The sequence below is a fragment of the Callithrix jacchus genome, chromosome 5, assembly GCF_049354715.1.
Source record: "Callithrix jacchus isolate 240 chromosome 5, calJac240_pri, whole genome shotgun sequence".
In the NCBI taxonomy this organism is placed as follows: domain Eukaryota; kingdom Metazoa; phylum Chordata; class Mammalia; order Primates; family Cebidae; genus Callithrix; species Callithrix jacchus.
Window position 1 is genome coordinate 23,511,478 of NC_133506.1, and position 21,733 is coordinate 23,533,210.

General features: G+C 41.0%; 1 protein-coding gene across 28 annotated transcripts in view; it reads right to left on the bottom strand.

Annotated features, from left to right (window-relative positions):
• The window catches only part of KIF16B (kinesin family member 16B), a 295,534-nt gene that overhangs the window by 130,832 nt on the left and 142,969 nt on the right, over positions 1-21,733 (bottom strand). For 26 of the 28 annotated variants that reach the window (XM_008995790.4, XM_078371414.1, XM_003732816.5 and 23 more), the window contains 2 exons: positions 6,895-6,977; positions 5,337-5,425 (listed from right to left, as the gene is read on the bottom strand). In XM_008995790.4, the coding sequence (XP_008994038.1) occupies positions 5,337-5,425; positions 6,895-6,977 (172 nt within the window). The remainder of the gene's footprint in view (positions 1-5,336; positions 5,426-6,894; positions 6,978-21,733) is intronic. The other 2 variants (XM_078371412.1, XM_078371411.1) reach the window with 1 other exon arrangement.

Consider the following 21,733-nt stretch of genomic DNA (forward strand, 5'->3'; position numbering starts at 1 on the left):
AGCCTCGGTCTTTCTCACTCAAGCCCCAGCACAGGACTGGACAAATGATGAGCCCTCAAGCACCACTGAATGAATGAGGTCAATGGCAGGGCTGTGAACATCTATTTTATTCAATAGGGGGACCTGCCTTTATTCTCCAAGTGGAGAAATAGTGCCTTTGACAGGCCACATAAACCTGAGTTCTTCCCATGGGGCGTTTAATCGCTGACAAGAGTCCTCAAACACATAGTCACTTAGAGGAGAAAGTTCAAGGCCCAGGGCCTACTTTTTCAAGGTTGTACTCATTATCCTCCCTTCCTCTGGACAGCCTGCTCCTCCTCCTCCCATATTTCTGTTTCAGCTGGGTGGCATGCAGCACCCAACCAGTTACCGAAGCCAGAAACTAGAAGTCAACATCTTTTCCTTCATTACATCCCAATCCAATTAATCATCTAAAGCTCATGCCTCCCTGACATATCTCTGCAGCTCACCCATCTAGGTTCTTCCCACTGCTGCCTCAGTCCAAACCCTCACCTCTAGTATCCTTGGGAGCTTCTCCAGGGCTTATGCTCAGCCAACTCCTGAGAAATCACAATAATTCCTTCCAATGCAAGGATGAATGATCACACTGCTCCCTGGCTACAGGGACTCCTTGGACTCCTACCACTGACTGGGTTTTGAGAAACACGCAAATGAACTAGCTGAACTGAACTTGGCAGAACGTGAGAGAGGTCACACAATCATCAGGAAATCCACCCAGGACAGATTTATATTCATCATTTATTTACTATACTGACTGGGGGAACTAAATCTTGAGATTTTCTTTCTATATTTTTAAATGCTATTTTCAAAATTGGACACTTCTGAGAAAATAGAAGAAGAAAATAAAGATGACAAGAATACAATAAGATACTGCCTCACAGACACTTTGATGCGTACTATAAAAACAGAAAATCACAACTTTTGGTGAGGATGTGGAGAAACGAACCCTTGTGCCCTGTTGGTGTGAATGCAAAATGGTGCAACTGTTGTGGAAAACAATATAGCACTTCCTTGAAAAATTAAAAATAGAGCTAACATATGATCCAGCAATTCCACTTCTGGGTATATACCCACAAGAATTGAAATCAAGGACTCAGATAGATGGACACCCTTGTTCGTAGCAGTATTACTCACAACAGCCAAAAGGTGAAAACAATCAGAGTCCATCAACAGATGAACAGATAAATAAAATGTGGTCTATCCACGCAATGGAATCTAATTTGGCCATAAAAAGAAAGGAAATTCTGACACATGCTACATGGTGGATAAACCTTAACTAAAGACATTATGCTAAGTGAAATAAGCCAGTGAGAAGAGGACACAGGCCATATGTTTCTACTCATATGAGGTACCCAAAGTAGTCAAATGCATGGAGACGAAAGTTGAGTGCTGATTGTCAGGAGTTGGGGGACGGAGGGAATGGAAGTCATATTTAACGAGTACAGAGTTTTCGTTTTATAAGATGAAAAGTGTCCTGGGATTGGTTGCCCAGCAATGCCAATGCACTTCACACTACTGAACTATGTGCTTAGAAGTCATTACAATGGGGAAGAACGCTAACTGATACCCACCCCTCAAGAGCCTAAAATTCATGAGCAATTACTCTCTATAGCAGGTGGCAAGTTGAAGGGGCCTGGGAGCCAGAGACAAAGAAAGTATGAAGAAGCATTACAGAAATTTTATTTGAATTTGTATCAACGAGTAATGCAAGGGGTAGCAGAGACAAAATGTACACTTGAAGCCAGGTGAAGAGGCTACATAATGGTAGTGTCGGATGCATCCAGAACCACCTATAATTCAGTCTAAAACAGATTGCTTCTCTGAATGCTCTGATTGCCTTGGCCTAATTCTTCATTTCATCACCAGGCTCTATTCCCACCTACGGCTTAAAGAGCCTGAACACGATTTTGAGATTATTCAAGTAACTGCAGCATGCCCTGGGACTTGATCTACACCACAGAAACATTCCTCTGCATAATATGTCTCTTTCCAATATTTGGAACATCCACGCCCAGAGAAATTTTAAAAGCCTTTCCCAAAGGGATGCCTGTGTCTTACTAAAATTTTACTCTTAATCTGTTTACAAAATTTTTATTAAGCATGTTACATGAATGACACCTTATACAGAAAATAACTACAAAAGGCCCCTGACCTTAAAAAGCTTCCATTCTAATAGGAATGATACATAAGTAGAATTCTTACCCAACTGCTGGCCCAGGCCTGTCCACCCTGTCTCCCCCATCTCAGGAAAGAGTGTATCACCTGTAGCAGCTGTTTGAATCTGAATCGTGGAGTCACTCTTAATTCCTCGATTCCACTTTGCGCCATCTCTATGGCTAAAATGCAGATCCAAGACACCATTACCTTTCGCTTGGACTAAGAAAATAGCTTTCTGAATGGCCTTCTGCTTCTATGCCACATTCTCCAAGTGGTGTACATCCTAATATTTGTATTAAGTACATCTTCAGGTTACTCTCTTGCTTAAATAATTCTAGTGGTTTGTCAGTGCTCTGAAAAAGCAGTCAAACCCCTTTCAATCACCTGACGGCCCTACATCAGCTGTCCCATGACCTCCTCACCCTCACTTGCACCACCATTCTCGTTCACTACATGGCATCTGCCCTGGCCCTCTCTTCACTGCTCACTTCGATGCCATCACACATGCTTTCCCCTTCTGTCTAAATGCTTCCCATTCTCCCCCTTTCTGTTTTATAAGCGTCACTTTCTCTCTATGCAAGTCTTAGACCAAACACCCCTTCTTCATTCCTGATCACTCCATCAAGCACTGTCCCAAGACATTTGATTTCATTTCATTTTCACTTTCTGGATTTATTTTTAAATTAGCTGCTGACTGCGTCTCTCCTTCAACAAGCACGCAACCTGACCTCAGGATTACTAACAATGGTGCCCCTGTCCTGGAATCTGGCCAGGTTCACAGGAGGCATTGAGAGAGGCTTTGTTGACCGATGAATGTACATTACAAAGAAGGCTAAAATAAGGAGGAAAGAAATGGAGCAATGTATAGTGAAGAAGGGACACTGATGTTTGGTTTTGGGGAAGAAAATCAGGAATAGCTTCCACAGCAGAGATTGGCTGTATTATGCCAAGTAAGTAGCCAGGCAAAAATGCATCCCTTCGTCTGGAACTAGCAAAGGAAAAGCCCCAGGGGCACAGGCTAATCCACATGTGACTGAGCAATAAAAACAACAGCGGACTCCTGGAGCCCAGACACCTGGAGGGAGGTGGGAGAGGAGCACAGGCAGCGGACAGCCCGAGTGAGGTGGTGCAGGCTGGGACTTTACCTTTTAGACCATAGAAAGTCACTGAAAAGTTTCCAAGAAGAAAACTTGTATAGTTTGACCTGCACTTTGTAAACACTGAAACTATTTGAACTTAAAAACTAACAACAAAAAAATGGCATTCCTTTAAACAGGACGACACTTTCTCCTACGGTTTTGGGGAGAAAAAAGACTCCCATCCCATGTGTACATGTGAGGCAAAGGGGGGCCCATGGCTAGTGACACTGCAGTCAAAGCAGAGGCTACGTGAAGATCACTGTTTGGTTTCCAAAGCCATTGACAGCCATATTACAATATCAAATGGTTTTGAATTGACAGGTGCCACCACTGTGGAGGATGATAGAGGTAGTACCTAGATTCCAGGATTAACTAACTGGGTGCTGGGCCAGGAGACACTTCCAAGGCAGCACTTTTCATATCACAGGACAATTTAGCTAGCCAATATTTAACAGATGGGATCGCACTATGTAAGCTGAAATAAACACTAAAGATCTGTATATTACATTAAACTTAAACATGAGCAATTCCATCTCAGTCACAATAAAAGGCAACCGCTAAAATTACTGTAAGGAATTAAAGGCCTACAACAAAACGTGCCTTTTGAAGCACTTATCATTCAGTTGCTCTGAGAGTGTTCTCCCATTTCAGAGGTCTGACTGATACATTTCAGTACAAAATTATTTATTGAGCGCAACTTCTCTCAGTGACGATGTAACAAAATGGAAAGGCTGAATGGGAAAGATGAAGGCTGATACAAGGGAGTCAACTGCTAGTGCTTCCAGAAATCCTGGATGGAGGGAGGGGCCCAGGAGTCCACAGCTACAGTGTTACACTACCTGGCTTTTTTTCTTAAGTTCAGGCAGGTGCTGGATTGGGACTTCAGCTTGTGGCCTAGAAAATGGGGAATCCAGAAATGTGACGAAGGACCCCTCCTATGATGCTAAAGGAATTCCTTCTAGGTATCTGCTTTCCACAAATCAGAATACTGGGTTGGGCTGAAGGAGTGAATGCCTTTTAGCACACGGCTCGATGTTTGTGAGAAGTGCCAGGGTTGGCGGAGAAGGAGCAATGGGAAATGGAACAAGCCCCGTAGCTGCAGTAAGGCAAGCAGTAACAGAGTCAAAGCATGAGTGATGGAATCAGACAGACCTGGATGCATGCCTCAGCTCTAATTATGAAACTGACGGAGAGCAAATGTATTAACATTTCCCCATATGTAAAATAGAAATAGGCTTGTGAGATTTGAAAGATCACGGATTCAAGGTGCTTGGCATAGTGCCTAGCATATAGTAACTACTAAATAAATGACAGTTCTAGAAAATGTTGTTCCTGTTATTTTTTCTCACTTTTATAACCATTTGATTTACCTCCATTACTTTACATGCGATTATCCTGGTAAGAAAGACAAAAACAAAAACTGAAAGAGCCCTCAAAGTTCCCTGTTTTTAGTCATCTTCATTATCATTGTCATTTTATTGATGAAGCCATTAAGGACATGAGTTAAGGTAACTGTCCAAGGTCACCTCGTCGCTAAGTCCACTTAAAACACTCTCATTTGTGCTCTCAGCAGTCTCCTAGTGTTTGAAGTAGTGAAGACAATTTCCTGCACTACTGGATGGCCTAAGAACCAGGCTGCCGCTGTTATTACAAATAATTCATACAATGAGATAGAAGTGCGTAAGCCAAAGGGATCACGCGCTGAGTAATCAACATGCCAACTCTAAAATATTAGACAGTTATGAAAATGATACTGCAGCTTGTAATAACCCTTGCTAATGCTTATTATGCTAAGTGAAAAATCAGAAAACGCAATCCCGTTTATGTTGTGATTATAACTAAGTAAAATTATGCACATATATAGCAAGGGCTGGAAAGGAACTCGGAAAATGATGGTGGCTGGCTTGATAGGAAGGCGCCATTGCAGAAGTTTTATTTTTATCTTGTGACTATAATGCAGTTGGCACAATAAATGCAAAAGTGATCATCACAGGGAAGGAGATGCTGCTGTTCACTCACCCGGGGTTATACAACATGACTGCAGACAGGTTCTCACGGGACTTCGAGAGGTCGGTCATGGACAAGCTGAAGGAGGACAGAAGGCCACTCTAAGAGCAGACACAGGGCAGAGTGGTTACCTTAGCAGAGAAGAAAAGGCCACTGGTCTGGACTCATTGCTTCCAACGTGTGAGAGACAATGAGGTGCACACGCTCCTAATTAACACGCACCACAACTAACTGGTTTATCTGAGGAAAGCAGATCGGGGCAGTAAAGCCCTGATATATTTCAAACCCACACCTTCCGCTAAGCACAGCAGAGACTTGGCCTTCCAGGACTGGGGAAATTCACCAGGAATTCCACAATCCAGTTGGTCTCCCCTACCAGTTAAAGTTGAGGAAAGGGGTCACAATATCTTTGTCATCCTCCATTACCTGGCAGGCAGCAGTCTCCTGTAATCAACGACACTCTCTCACACTTACGGAGCGATAAAGATGAAGGCAGGAGAGGTGAAGGGAGACCAAAAGTAAGAGCCCGATCTATTTTGCTTCCATGGGAAGCTATTGGCAAACATGTTTGTTCCCTCTGTTCCTCTGAAACTATACCAAAAAGGACCCTCTAGGGAGACCCTGGGCTGGAGCAGATAAGAGGCTCCACTGGCTAGAACGAGCCACCCAGGAGAAGGCCGAGGTCTGCAGCTTTCTCATTATTTTCCATGTAGGGCACTGGCAACCTCGGGCACTTCTTTTAAAGGAGACAGAAACGAGAGGCTGGGTAACCAGCGGTCAAGGGCAAATGCTTCTGGTATTCAAGTCAGTGCTGCAGCCAAGGCTCCCCATTCGCTGGCTACAGAATAAGTTAGGGAAAGTCACTCTTGGTCTGTTTCTCAGCTTGACCTGGGGGTGACAGCCTGGGGATATTAACAGCTGCTGCACAGATAAAGTGGTAGAATATATGTACAAGTTCAGCACCCTTGCTGGCTCATAGAAATGTTAGCTGTAGCCTTTATTATATTCTTCAGCCTAAGGACCAGTCATGATATCCCTGAACAGATTTCTTTCCTTCTTTCACTGCTCCTCAGCTCCCTTACCCATCAGCACTTAAACTGCCCATTAGATGTCCCCTTCCAATTAAACCAAAGTCTTTCCCAGTTGGCCTAAGCCCACTCCTGCTCTCGCTTCCCACCTCAGTGAGAAATCTGTTTACTGTGGCTGATTTTGGATGAATGTGACTCCAATATTGGGTTAATTCCTAACAGATGCTGATTAGAGGAAATCACTCTCCACCTAACACAAAATGATGTCCAATTCCTTGGTGGGAAGGGTGGAAGGCTGAAGAGAAGGATCTAGAAGGGGCAGTTGCTCTTTGTTTGCTCTGGAATTCACTTGCTTGCTCTCTTACTTCATCAGCCACTCATCTGCTGGGAAACAATCTCCCTAGAATCAGTCCCGGTTGCAGAACTACTATTCCCGTGGTTCTACACCCCAGAAAGTCGAAAGGTTAGAACCAGAGTGACCAACACCTACTCATCCCCACATCCGATCAGTGGTTCCCTCCTAGAGAAACCATGTCCCTCACCTTCCTCTTCTCCCTGAGCTTGGCAGCTTCCTTTGGATGGTTAAAGCGAAACATATTGGTTCTTCCTAAGAGAATCACAGCACCTGAGAACACACAAAAACAATAATGAATTTACAGTAAACAGTGTGGTCAGCTGCCATTATCATAACATGGAATTCTACTGTTGAAATGTAATTTCCAGTGTATTACAAAATAATAAGGGAAAGCTTTAGTCTCAAAAGTCTGCTTACTTAAGCCAATGTCAAATCTGCAAATGCCTTTATTTTTACAGCCAAGAGTTACAACACACATAATATCCTAATATCCATAATATCCAGAAGTGATGAGTATAAGCATTACAACGTACTATGAGATTCAAAACTTAACAGACAGATAATTAGGCTTTTGACTGTCTGGAAGAAAAAAGAAACCAGTTCTCCAAAGAGAGGTAATATCAAGCAAAGCATATGGTCACAACTTGAGAAATGTTTACTGATGCTGATAAAAGTAGAAATCCCAAAAGAAAAGTGCTTTCAGAAGAAAACATGATGGAATGGGCAGAGTACAGATAACTGTTACTAACATCTCCCCCAGAATTTGACAGGAAAGGACTTGTGTACATGCATGGTCTATTTCCAAATAATAACACTGCTTCTTGTCAAAACCCTATTAAAATTCCACATTCAACACACAAGAAAGGGTCCTTTTGATTGACGAGTCTTCGTTACTTAGAAAACAACTGCACAAAGGGCAAAAGAATTCAAGGAAAACAAAAGCATGGGAAGAGGCAAATTTCAGCTTGATGAAGCAAACAAACCCATTCTAGAGTCACAGCTATTTAAGGCGGGCACAGGTACCTGCAGGGCTGTGAGCTCCTTGTCACCAGAGGCATGTAAGAGAAACGATGTTGCAGAAGAGATTCATTGTCTCTTCTCAAGTCCCATCCATGTGCGAGAGTCCACGTGTATGAGAGTCTACAACGCCTCAGAGCATCAGTAAAGACAAGACACATGCACTGGCAGCCCTGAAGAATGACATGTGAGTGCTTAAGTGTACAGCATACTTAGCTAAGTGTGTGATTAAGTGACGAGTGCAGACTGGAGTAGCTAGGGACAGGCTTCTGCACCGAGGACCTAAGCTGGGTCTCACTCGATAACCAGAGGGCAAGAGGAAGTGTTCCATGTGGGGTAATTGCAGGGAGAGGCTAAGCTATAGACAGGAGAATGGCCTGCTATGTTCAAGAGTCATGTCCATCCACAAAGTTCAGGATGTTTGAAACAGCATCAAGAAGCAATACTGGATAGATGAAACAGACTAAGAAGACTGGAGAACCAGGATGAGAGTTTAGATGAGAGGTCACGAACTGGTGGCCAGAGGAAAAAATTCAGCCCATAGATGTGTTTTTTGTGTTCCCTGTCGTTTCAAAATCACAATCTTTAGTTGGCAAGAGTTAAAAAGCTGGAGAGTTCACGAAAGTCTGTGTACCTTTCTAGCATTTCTTCAAAATTCCTAAGATATGCTATCAGCAGATCTTTGTTTGCACTTTGCAAAAATCCCTGGGCTGCAGAGGGTTGCCTCCTTTGCAGAGGTGACCTCTGGCTGACCACAGTCACTAGCCTCTTGCTTGGATAATATCTTTACCTGGCCCCTGCAAGAAATACAACACCAGATATCTATTCTGGAGCGCAGGCCAGCATATCCACCTGCCTATTCGATGTATTGTTTGGACAGCTCAAGGGAGTTTCAAATTCAATATGGTTAAAGCCTAATGGGTTTAAATCACAACCGCAGGGAGTAACTGATAAGGGTTGGTTTTAGTGGTTGTCGTTATTTAGCAGAAACAAAGTCACCATATAAAGGAGGAAAAGACAGCTTTAGGAGCCCTAGAAGGGCAGCAGCCGATCTTATCCACTCTACAATCTGCTTATCCCTGTCACGTAAAATTGCATTTGTATTTTTTCCAATTATGGCAAGGCACCATTACCATGATTAAAAAGGGTGTTTCCCATGCTTTTTATGACTAGGACTCAGAGCAGTGTGCCCCACAGAAAGCCAAAAGCTAAGCAGCTATGCCTAGGATATATGTATATTTAATGCTGTTAAACTTACATTAGAGATTAATAAAGCAATCATACTCCAGCTGTTAATTATACTTCCAATTCTTCTTTTTTTTTCTGTTAATCAAATGCCCAGCCATGCAAGTTGAAAATTGCTAAGATATGTTAATGGAAAAATAGAATCATATTTTCAAAGCCATATTTCAAATTGTATTAAATCATTGAAAATAATCTTGCCACCCATATTATTTGCATGAAATACACGTAAAAAGCCCTTTAAGGAGTTATAAAAGAAAGCAAAACTATTCATGACAATTTATTGTTTCCATCTAGATAACGTGAGTCAACAGCCTGGCATATAAAAAGGGGTCCATTGAGGCTGGTTTCCCTACCTTTCTTCTACTGAGCATCTGTATTCAACAAACCTGGTGAATTTAAAACTTTGCTTCATTTTTATAAGCTGCCACTATTCATTCATTCATTCAGCAAATATTTAATGAACACTTACTGTATGCTAGGAGCTGTGATAAACACAGGGGATATAGAGTTGAGCAAGTCAGACATACGCTTTGCCTTTACAGAGCTTTAAAAAATGTCAAAGAGACAGATAAATAATCAAATAATGAAATAATTCCGCAAATAAATGCAAAACAGCAACTGAAGGAGAAGAACTGTGTCCGGGGCTCAAGGAGCAACAATGATGCGGGTTTATTACAGGGGAAGTTAGAGAAAGATGTCTTCGAGGGAGGTGGCGTCTAAAGCTCTGAGAACAAGTTGGGGAGAGTGTCATGTGTAAAAGCAATAATGATCATGACGATGACTGATGAAAATAATGAGGAAGAAGAGAACACCAAGAATGAGTGACTGAAGACAGCCATGGCCATGTGGCTATGGCAAAGGAAACGAGGGTGAGCACTGCACCAAGGTAAGACTTGAGAAGGAGGGACAAAGAAAACCAACTCAAACGTTTCAGGACATAAAAGATCGTGTCTTTTGTCTACTTGCAAGAGGAAGACACTGAAGGGCTCTGTGTAGCAGCATAGCATGATTAGATTTCAGTTTCAGAAAGATCATGCTTGCAACGGTGACTGAAGAAAGGCCACACAGGGCAAGAGTGGGTGTGGCCAGGCAAGCTAGGTGGCTACTACCGTGGTCCAAATAAGTGATGGTGGCTCAGGATTGGGGGAAAGGGGTAGCAAAGCAGTCAAGTAAAACGAAACTGAAAGATATGAAGGAGATAAAATCACCAAGATTTGATGATGGGCTAGATACAAAGAGGAGAAGGGGCAAAGGAAGGTGGCTTCTGGGTTCTGGACCGCATTGCTGGTTGAATGGGGAGTCTTCTACACAGACTGAGAACACTGGAAAAGGACCAAGATGGAGTGAGGAAAATCATGAGTTTGGTTTTGGACATAATGAATTAGAGATGCATTTGGCAAATGAAAATATGGGTTTGAAGCTCTGGTATAAAAGTCTGGGGTGTCAATGTATGTACCTTCCTACCACCTACCTACTTATGTATATATAAATCCACAATGCTTGGGATAAAAAGGGTTTCAGATTTCTGATCATTTTTTGGATCTCAGAATACTAGAATATATATAATGAGATATCTTTGGAATGGGACCCAAGTCTAAACATGAAATTTATTTATGCTTCATCTACACTTATAGACAGTCCTGAAAGTAAGTTTAGACAATAGTTTAAATAATTTTGTGAATGAAGCAAAGTTAGCATACAGGGAATCATCAGAAAGCAAAGGTGCCACTATCTCAGCCACCCATGCAGTTGCTTAGCGTCACCATCATTCCTGATTCTAAATTTATATGCTGCTGATAAGCAATCACCTGGTGATCCAGGTCTTTTTGTTAGCATAATAATGAACAAGTAGGAAATTCACTCCTTCAAAACGGGGAGGATGCAAGCTTTTGCTTGTCACGGGAATTTTACAGTTACGTATGTCTGCTGCATTAGCACATCTCAGCACAGTTATTCTGATATTGGCACCCTTGATTCCTGTAGGGGCTGCCTCATCATCTGTAGTCAGTGTCTTTCTAGGGCAATAATGCCAAAACACTGATGTTACATCAGCATTACAGAATTGATCTGTGTCAGATTTTCATCAGCGACGACCTTGACAAACTCTCAATAAATTTCTCTGCTGCTTCATAGTCAGCAGATACTTTATCACCACAATTTTTAAAAATTGCTGTGTCTGTTCCTAAATGTCTGCAACCAGCCTGAATATTCACAGTTGCCTTCAATTTTTGGTTCACTGTGATAGACTTTTGCTTGTTTTCATGATCAGCTTCCCATGAAGTGGCAAGTATTCACTGTGACACTGACAGGATCCACTCTTTCAATACACAATTGAGATCTTCACTTTCAGTGTTATGCCATGTCTTTCTATTTTTTATTTATCTGTGTTCATTACTTTCAGCATATAACGTAGCCTTCTGTTTCTTCAGGTCATATATGATGGCCACATCAACACTACACTCTTCTGTAAGACATTTCACACTTAACACCACCAGCCAGTTTCTCTAACAGCTTGACTTTCTGTGCTATAGATCAACATAAATGCTTCCTGCGTTTCTTAGCACTGTTGCCCAAAGGGATAGCTGCAGACCTTTCTGACATGTTCAAACATTATCTTTACACCACAAAGAAGACAGTAAGTAAAACAAACAAGCAAACAAAAAAACCAAAAACACAGTGAGTAACGCATGCAGGTCTTGGTCCTGTGCAGGGTATCATGGGGAACCTGCTACTGTCATGTATGGCCTGAACACCTGCTGTTTTATTATCCTCTGTCCACATACTTATATGGGGGAATCTGAACATGTTCTCACTTATGAGAGTTCAACAATGAGAACACATGGACACGGGGAGGGAAACAACACATACTGGGGCCTGTTGGTGGAGGGTGGGGCAGGGAGAGCATCAGGAAAAATAGCTAATTCACGCCATTAATACCTAGGTAATGGGTTGATAGGTGCAGCAAACCACCATGGCACACATTTACACATTAACAAACCCACACATGTACCCAGGAACTTAAAAAAAAAAAGGAGGTGGATTGAAGAAAACCAAGATTGGAAGCACCACTGAACTAACAGTGAATTTGCCATTTTTTGCCTGCAGTGTTTCCCAGCTTGGTGTAGGAAGAAACCCAAAGTGGACATCAGTGCAAAAGAGAGAACTCCAGGAGAAGCCCCCTAGTTCAGGTTGAAGGAGGAGCAGGGAGTCCCTTAGTAGCAACAGTGGGGCCATGAGGAAGGGGAATCTTTCTTTCCCATCAGAGGGGGTGGGGCCATGAGGAAGGGGAATCTTTCTTTCCCATCAGAGGAGTGGGACAGATCCCTGTTGCTTTTTGCTTTCCCTGTCCTCTCACTTCTTGGCTGTGGACCCAGAGACAGGCACAGGAAGTACCTGAAAGAATGGAATAAATAAAACTCAAGATTTCCGGGGAAGGGAAGAGCCGAGGGAAGTAGAAAGTGCAGGAGAGATGGTGAAGAAGGAAATGTGCAGGAAAGCAACCACACAGAGTTGCTTATTAACTCCTGGGCTCACCCCTACGTGTGTACATGTGGATCTGATCCTCAACAGCACGCTAAGCCTTTGAGAATGGAACTAAGCGACAGACCACTGCACAGGTCCCAGCCTGGCCAATGCGTAGCACACCCATGGCTACTGGAAGAGCACTGCAAAGGATCTGAAGACTGAAGCAGCAGTACAGTGGCAGACACGACCAACACAGGCTGTCCGTAACTCACAGCCTGCATCCAACTAGGTAAACTGTCTGCTAAAACAAAAAGTATAAACATTTCCCATAGGATTTAAACGAGACCCAGAATCTCGTAATATCCAAAATGTTGATGACACAATCCAATATTATTACTCAGCACAGCAAGAACCAGGAATATCTCAACTTGCATGACAAAAGAACAATCAACAAATGTTTATACTGAGATAACAAAAAGCTCCATAAATATTTAAATACTCTTGAAATAAGTAAAAAAAATAAAAAATTCAACAAAGTAAAGATATAAAGAAGAATTAAATATCACAACTGAAAATCACAATATTCAAAATAAAAAATTCATTGGTGGGCTTAAAGGCAGGATGGAGATGACAGAAAAAGTCAATGAACTTGAACACAGGTCAACTGAAAGGATCCAATCAGGAAAGCAAAGAAAAAAGAGTTTATCAAAAAATAAAAATAGGCAAACAGAGCCTCAAGGAACTGTGAGTCAATACTAAAATATTTAACTTTCACGTAGTTGTAGTCCCAGAAGGAGAAGGGGAAGAGTGAGTACAGTGCAGGAAAGAATAAATAAATAACAAATAATGGTTGAAAACTTCCCGAATCTAGAGAAAGACAAAAGCCTACGAATTCGAGAAGCTCAGCAAAACCCAAACAGGTTATCCCCAAGACATATTGTAAAGCCAACATATTGAATGTAAAGGTGAAAACGAAGTTTTAAAAGGAGAAGAGAGTTCGAGAAAAACAGATGTGATGAGTGAAAAAAAGAGAACAAAGGGGTTATACTGATTGAAAAAAGAGAAGAAAGGGGTAAACAGATTGAGAAATATTTGGCTCATGTGCAGAAGTCTTATGCACCAAGAAACTAACTCCAGTATAATTAGCTTTGGCCACTTGTTCTCACATTCAAACATGCGAGAAGTAAAATTTTAAGCCATCAGACTGATGGAACAGACCCCCTCTTGGCCATGGGCACCCCAGAGAAACCTTGGAAATTGAATTCCTGGACATGACAGGATGGGAGGTAGGACATGCTTTCTTCTACTCCCTCCCTTGCTAACTGCCATGGCTTTCACTCCTCAGGGTTCAACAGAAACCAGCTCTTTGGAAAGACTTGCTTCCCCGCTGATTTCAACCAACTGTGACTGCCCCTACCTTCTGTGGTTTCCATACAACAAACCAGCATTGCCCCCTGTTAAGAAACCACTGACCATGGAGTAGTTCTGGCCAATATATAGGGTGCACAGTGAATGTTTCCATGTCCTCTGCTTTACCTTTTGACATCAGACGGCCAAAACTCCACCCTTGGATCATGCCAACCCTGCCAGTTTCTGTTCACCCAACCCATGAGGGAGCATAAGCTCAATTGTGCATGCCCATGTTTCTCCTCTCATAAATATTCATGACTACTCCTATAGCTTATTAAATATGCACATTCAGTCATTCAGCTCAGCACAAATTCCTGTTCCCTTTTCCCCTCCCTCAGTGTGTCTGTTTCTGTCTTCTGGCTGGAGGTTACGCTTCCCAGCCTGTCAGAATGGCCACCCTGCAGGCCTTATAAAAAATAAAGCTCTCCTTTCCAAATTTACAAAGCTTGTCATTCTTCAGTTGAGACGTTCATCAGAATCACAGACATAAAAAGCCCGATTGCAGGCCCTCATCCCTAGATTTTTTGGTTCAGTAGGTCTAGGATGTGGCCTGGGAATTTGCATTTCTAACAAGCCCTCAGCTAATGCTGATGTTGATGTCATACTTTGAGAATCACTAGCTCTAGGTATAATCTTTTAAGAAGAGTTAGGTATTTGACATTAAAGAATAGCTATAGTATCAGTCCATATGCAAGTGATAGATGTCATATTTGCAGGTCTCTAATCTGAGTGCTTAGGGTCAAGTGCAGGTGAGTCAGTGGAGGAAGAGACACTGACACCTGCTGACTTTTTGTAACACATAAAAAGTCTCCTCTGTTAAATGGATACCTTGGCTAAACCACTGGGAGATCTATTTCCCTTTCTACTTCCACTAAAATTCTTTTTTAATTTGTCAGAGAACAACTCACAGCAGCCCTCCAGCAGATGAAAATTTTATCAAAGTCTCCTCAGCTCCACCCTGCAGACAATCATCTGTTCCCTCTGAGTACTTGAATAGATGAAAATATATTTTGGCACTCAAGCATAACAGATTCAAATGCGCCCAAGTACAATTTTCCCAGATGCCATTTCTGTAGCACTTCTAAGAAGAGATGACAGTCAATGGATCTGACAAACCAGTAAGACCAAAGCAGTCCACTTATATGAATGAAAAAATTAATTACATTCAACAACTATCAGCTTTAAAATAACATATTACAGTAAAAAGACAAAAATAATAATTAAAATAAGAAAGAATAGCTCCTAGCAATCAATTATAGGACAAATGCTGAAATACCATCTCAATTACAATGCATCTAATTGCTGTATCATTTCATATTAAGTATATAAAACAGAAAAAAGAAAAAACTCAAGGGGCTAAGCCACTACCTAGAAGAGTTCAAGTTCTGTGGACTAGTATCGTGATCAAAGTCACATTTTCTTCTTGATAAAATTCACACTTTCTTTAAGAACTGGCTCCTTTCTTTGGAACCATCCAATGGAATCAGTATGGAACGAGGAGAACTAAGCTTTGGAGAACACACCAATTGAAGAGCATGTTAGATATAATGTTACATATCCCATCATTATTTCTGTAAGAACTGAAAAAAGGGAAGAAAAACTTCAGGCAACAAATATTCTATATGTCATCACAATTAATGCTCACAATACTAGCAAAGGCTTTTCATTTGAGTGAAGACACCAATAGATGAAAACATTTCCTACAATTTAAGGTGAGAAAACAGTTTATGCAATCTGACAAAAGTGAGGCAGTTAACTGATAGAGAAAAGGAATTTGCCCTCAATGGTGGCAACCTGCTAAATTTAGATAAATCTCCTATTAGTTGGCAATTACATGTATGGTAAGTAATTTGGATAAGAAGGGGTAATTACTACCAGTGTTTTTCAACGGGACAGCCTAACTAACACATTTCCAAATGAACAGCAATTTACTAATGAAGAGACATCTGAATACCAAATATCAGTAGGAAGCTGCTGGCAGTGCAAGGCGAACCAGGAACCCAGTCAATTGTGGAGTTAATATGGCCAGGAATCACTCTGACTTGAGTTACCATGCAGCTACAGTCTCTTCTCTGAACATCTTTCACTTCCCTAAACGAGAAATGCTGCTTGGATCCACCTCAAGAGGATGGATGGATGGATGGATGGATTGATTTATGGAGATGAAGTTTCACTCTTGTTGCCCAGGCTGGGCAACATCTTGGCTCACTGCAACCTCCACCTCTTGGGTTCAAGTGGTTCTCCTGCCTCAGCCTCCAGAGTAGCTGGGATTACAGGCATGCACCACCACGCCTGGCTAATTTTGTATTTTTAGTAGAGACAGGATTTCTCCATCTTTGTCAGGCTGGTCTAGAACTCCTGACCTCAGGTGATCCACTCACCTCGGCCTCCCAAAGTGCTGGGATTACAGGTGTGAACCACTGAGCCCAGCTGGTTTTATTATTATTTTTTGATCCAATCAATGGGCCAAATACCAGTTAAGATCCATTCTGAGGACCAACACACAATGGGTCAGAAAGGGTCCTAGGCCAATAACCACTCCAATTAACGAGAAACAGGTATGAGCACAGCAAATGTGGGAAATCAGAATTACCTGGACTTTATGATCCTAGGGCTGCAGGTATGACCTAACCTGGCTTAGAGAGCTAAAGAGATGAAGCAGCGTATACATTAGTTATAATTATTAAGTGTCAGAGAAATAACGCATGAATGTGATAATGAATGATCTGCTATAATTATTTTTGGACACAGATCTAGGTAGGGCTGGGGGATGAAGGGTTGATCCAATATGGTAAGTACATAGCTACCCAAGACCCATCTCCATTTGACTTGGCTGCCATCTGTTAATTCAAATTTGACTTTATAAAAATTAACTAAGTGAACGGAGGACTATGCAGAAATATGCTAAAAAATTTACTTAAAAATTGTTTTATAGGTAAAAGCCAAGACAGATTTCAAAGCATAAAAATCCTACTGTATTTAATCCTGTTCCCATTTATTGTGTTTTAATGAAGTTCATATGCTTTTTTTTCTTTAGCTTTTTGTTTTCTTCTTACAGATACAGTTAAAAATCCCTTTGTAGCTCCACCTGATGTAATCCCCTCCTTCTCCAGTGGGTAAACACTATTGCGATATTAAGAATGTATCTGTCTCATTCACATCTTTTTTATTTTTATTACAAATTTTCATAACCAGAAACACCATTTTGTGTTGTAAAAAATGTTCCAGTTCTCATTTTAATAATCCACAAACATCACAAAAGGTTAAGTAAAGAATTCTAATCCTTAATTTCTGAAGGGCCATAGATGCTTTTTCTTTAATGAGATCTTTCGGTGTTAAAAGTATGAGTAATTAAAAGAAAAGTTACCATCTTGCTTCTTTTGTACAATCCTTCAAAGCCATTTCACTGCCCTAAGACTTGCTGATGACTTTTATATGCACTGCACAGCATTTTAACACCTTCAAACATAGTATTTTCATGTTAATTTCATTAACAGTGATACTGAGAAAGCTGTTCAGCAGCACAGAAGAATGTCAGAGAAACTCAAGCCCATCAGATCTGAAGATCATGGCACCATGCTAATAAAACAATTAAGAACAACCCGCAGGGAAAGATAATTCCGACAATTAACCTGCAATGCCAATTAGTACCAGTACTTTCTGAGGAAAAGTCATATCTTCAATATGGAGATAAAAAATTTAGTTCCTAACCTGAATCATTAACCAGAATATGCATGTTATTTAAATGAACTCTCAGTTTAGGTAAAAGTTTAAGATCAAAAACCACTTAAAAATACTGCATGGGAGATACATTATATACCATGCCTTAATTCACAAGACAATTAGAGACGTAATCACAGCTATATAAACCATTTCTTCTAGCTAAACAAATAAACAAATAAGCTTTCCTTAAGTAAGGGGGAAGGTGAAATGATAATCGCAAAAATTAAATGTTAAGCTCTAGATAGTGCCTATGTGTGTGCTCTATAAGATCCTTTTTCTGTTTGATATTTGGAATTCAGTACTGACTTTCTCACAGAAATAGCATTACATGCTAGCTTCTAGGCAAATCCACAACAGACTGTTATACTGGTAACACAGCAGGAACATTGATGGTCAATGTAATCTACTCAGCATCAAGTGGCCAGGGCTGCAGGTGGTGGGAGCTCCAGGAGCTCCAGAGAAGAGTGGTTGTGGCAGAGAACTATTCTGAAATAATTCCAAGGTGGGGGGCAACGAAGCCAGGTGGATCCAGCAGCCAATATGGATGTTTGGGGGCTATTTGTGATTTAAGAACCACTTATACTAAAGAATTCCCTCAAAGTAATCTCAGTTCAATGTAACTATAATATGTTTAGAATTTGTATAATAAATCAACACAATTCAACAAATATATATATAAAACTTTCAACATTTTACTGAAAGAAATAGATAATTCAAACACGAGACATGTTGCATAAGCAATATGTCCCAAGATGGAAATATATTTTTCCAAATTCAAACAAATCAAATGAAACTAAATCTAACTCCTCAAATTATATTTTAGCACAACAAAAACTATTCTATAATTTCTTTAAACAAATTAATAAGCATACACAGTAAAAAGCCACTCCAATGAAAATAGAGATTAGAACATATTATTAAACAATAAACATCAAAACTGTGTGATTCTGGTCCAAAAGTGAAAACCAAGAGTATTGGAACAACAAGAAGGCCAACAAATAGATATAAAGTTTTATGTGTCTTCGTTTTAGGCAAAGCAAGTTTCTTCAAAAGGGAGGTGGGTATACATGGGGAAAGGTTATAATAAATGGTATACCAGTATGGGGAAGAAAAAAAATTGGAGCTACACTTTATAAACCAATGAACCCTAGGTATATTAAACAAATACTTCAAAAAAAAATCTCTGAAAAATAAAATAATCAAATCATGAGGTAAATAAAAACAAATGTTGACTCATTATGTGGCAGAGTTTAAAATTACCAAAGAAAACACAAAGAACAGACTAAAGCACATGAAAGGTTGATTTTTAAATCAACAAAATTACATTTAAATAAAAAACTCTACACAAGTAACAAAACAATCAACTATGAGAACGTAGTTACAAGGAGTATTAATGTTATATGGAGTATACACTCAATCGGGAATACACGTTTTACTTCCCATGATTCTGGGAGGCAACAGTGACCTTGTTCTACTCATGTAGTAATAATGATTTTGAAAACCAGCACAAGCCTCTTATAAAAATCCTGTGACAATAAACAAAGTGATCATAACAAGGTTACTTCCTTCTGACCTAACTTAAGGAGATGCAGCCAGTACATGGATCTCTGCTGTGTATGTTCCTCTCTCCCTGGGAAAAGAAGACACTGTCTCTCATCATCACCCTGTACCAGCCTGTACCAGCCTCTGCTGCCTGGAGGAACAGTAGCAGGACCTCTATTTGAGGTTCCCACAGAGAACAGACAGGTGATATGACTACAGCCTAGACTCCACGTACAGAGTCACTGAAGGGGTTGTCAGCGAATCGTGTTTTAACCGTGTATCTTTCCATTACTCCTGTTGTCAGCACTAGGGCCTTGAGTTCCTAAGCAGAAACCGCCACTGAAGAGCCCTACATGGTGACCTTTTGTTTGCCAGTCAATTATGGTCACTTTCTGGGCTGAAGGCAGAGACAGCCTCCCACCATGACTACTACTGCTGCCTGGAAATAACCTGCCACTCCATTCTACATTGCCAGAACCCTTGTCCCACTGCAATAAAGCAGGAAACGCTGCGTTGGTAATAACCACCGAGAAATCATTGCCTGCTCACTGCTCAGGCAGGTCATCTGCAACTGCTGGCCTCTGATTTTCCTGGCCAGCTCCAGGGTACTCAGATGATTTCCCTGCTCAACTTACTTTTAGAAAGTTGAAAAATACTAAGAGTGAAAAGCAGATGCAGAGATGAATGGGTGGGTGGATGGATGTGGATGGGTATCTGGGTTGGTGCCCCATCAGCTGTTATTACAGCATCTTTAATGGACATTATGCACCTCGTCCAAAAGCATAATGTCCCTGGTCCATGCTAGGTCTCCTTCATTTCTGAGGTACCTTCCTGTAACTGACTTCTGTTTACAAACTTGGCTAACCCTGAATAAACTACATGCTTTCCAGCCCCATCTGTCCAATTCCTATGTTACAACAGGCACAATTACATGGTATGCAACGATTAAAAACTGTAATTATAAAGACTATATATAACATGGAAAAATGGGCTGAAATATGTCAATGTCTCTCTTTCCCTCATTCTTACATAGTTCAGCCCAAAAACTATTAGGCAGGCAAGAGCAAAGTAGGCTTCAGCATGAAAGTGGAGGCAAATGGCATGGGCTGAGAAAAGTTTCTGCACTCTGGAAGGGTGAGGGCAGAGACAGCCAAGCATCACCATGCTCATGGTCTGAGCAAGAAGAGGAGGATCCTTGTGTGAGGAAGGGGCAGGAATAACAGTATATGGGCTACATAATGAAGCCAGGTTCATCACTGTCAGAAAAAGGAGCCAGGCATAAGTGAGAAAACTATAATTAACCCTATGGTATTGGGTTGGGATTAGAAGCACTGGTGTATTGTTATAAACTCCTGGTTAGCAATATAGATACTAAACTACAGATATTTCAAAATACCAATATAAATAGATATAGAAGTACAGTTGTAAACACACACACACACACACACACACACACACACACACACACACATTTTGTTTTCCTAGCTCTGTTCACAGAAATGATATGAAAGCAGTGACAGCCCAGTAGCAGTGAACACACCTGGTTGCTAAACACTATTCTACGCTAAAAGGAACCAGGGCTCCTTGGAGAATTGGTTAGTTTCAGGAAAATACAAGGTAAGTCTGGAATATTCTGTGTCAGAAAGTAAAGAAGTGCTTACAGAACAATGAGGACAAGTGAAAGGACATGAAAGCTACTTGAAGGAACTCACGGTGGCCAAATCTAGGACAATTTGATATTAAAATAATGATAAAAAACACCAAAATCTAATAAATAAAATCACAAGCTGTGTGGCCCTTTAAACAGATAAATGGCAAGAAGGAAAAGTTCTTCCTTACAATAAAAATCCAACTAATAAGTTAGAAAAAATGAATTTTTAAAATCACCATTTGGCAACCATCAGAATAATAATTCAGTCAAAAACAAACAAACAATGGATTCCAAAACCAGTGGGTGAAAGTGGTAATATTCCATAATGGAATGGAATATGTATCATATAAAAGTACCTTCAACCCCGAAGAACTTTCCCACATACTTCCAAATAACAAAGAAGGTAAGAGTAACTCCACAGCAGGGATGCCTGGCAAGCCTCACCTTAGCTGAATGATCAAAGGGAACATCTCAGTCATGAAACAAATGGAAATCATGTAATAAATATGAGGAAAACAGCGTCATTTCTCTGATATTCCTGGCAAAATGCATATTAGTTTAATAATAAGGAAACACAGTCCATGCTCACACATCTATACAGAGCTACCCGAGACTGTGTAACTATGAAGAAAAGAGGTTTACTGACCCCCAGTTCCACAGGCTTACCAGGAAGCATGACGGGGAGGCCTCAGGAAGTCATGGCAGAAGGCAAAGGGGAAGCAAGGCATGTCTTCTCATGGCGACAGGAAAGGAGGCAGCAGAGATGTGCCACACACTTTTAAATAATCAGATCTCATGAGAACTCACTCACTATCATGAGAACAGCATGGGGGAAATCCGTCCCCATGATCCAGTCACCTCCCACCAGGTCCCTTCTCCAACACTGGGAATTACAATTCAACATGAGACTTGGGTGAGGACACAGAGTCATACCATATCAACAGCCAAATCCTACATTTGTGTAGAGAGGTGT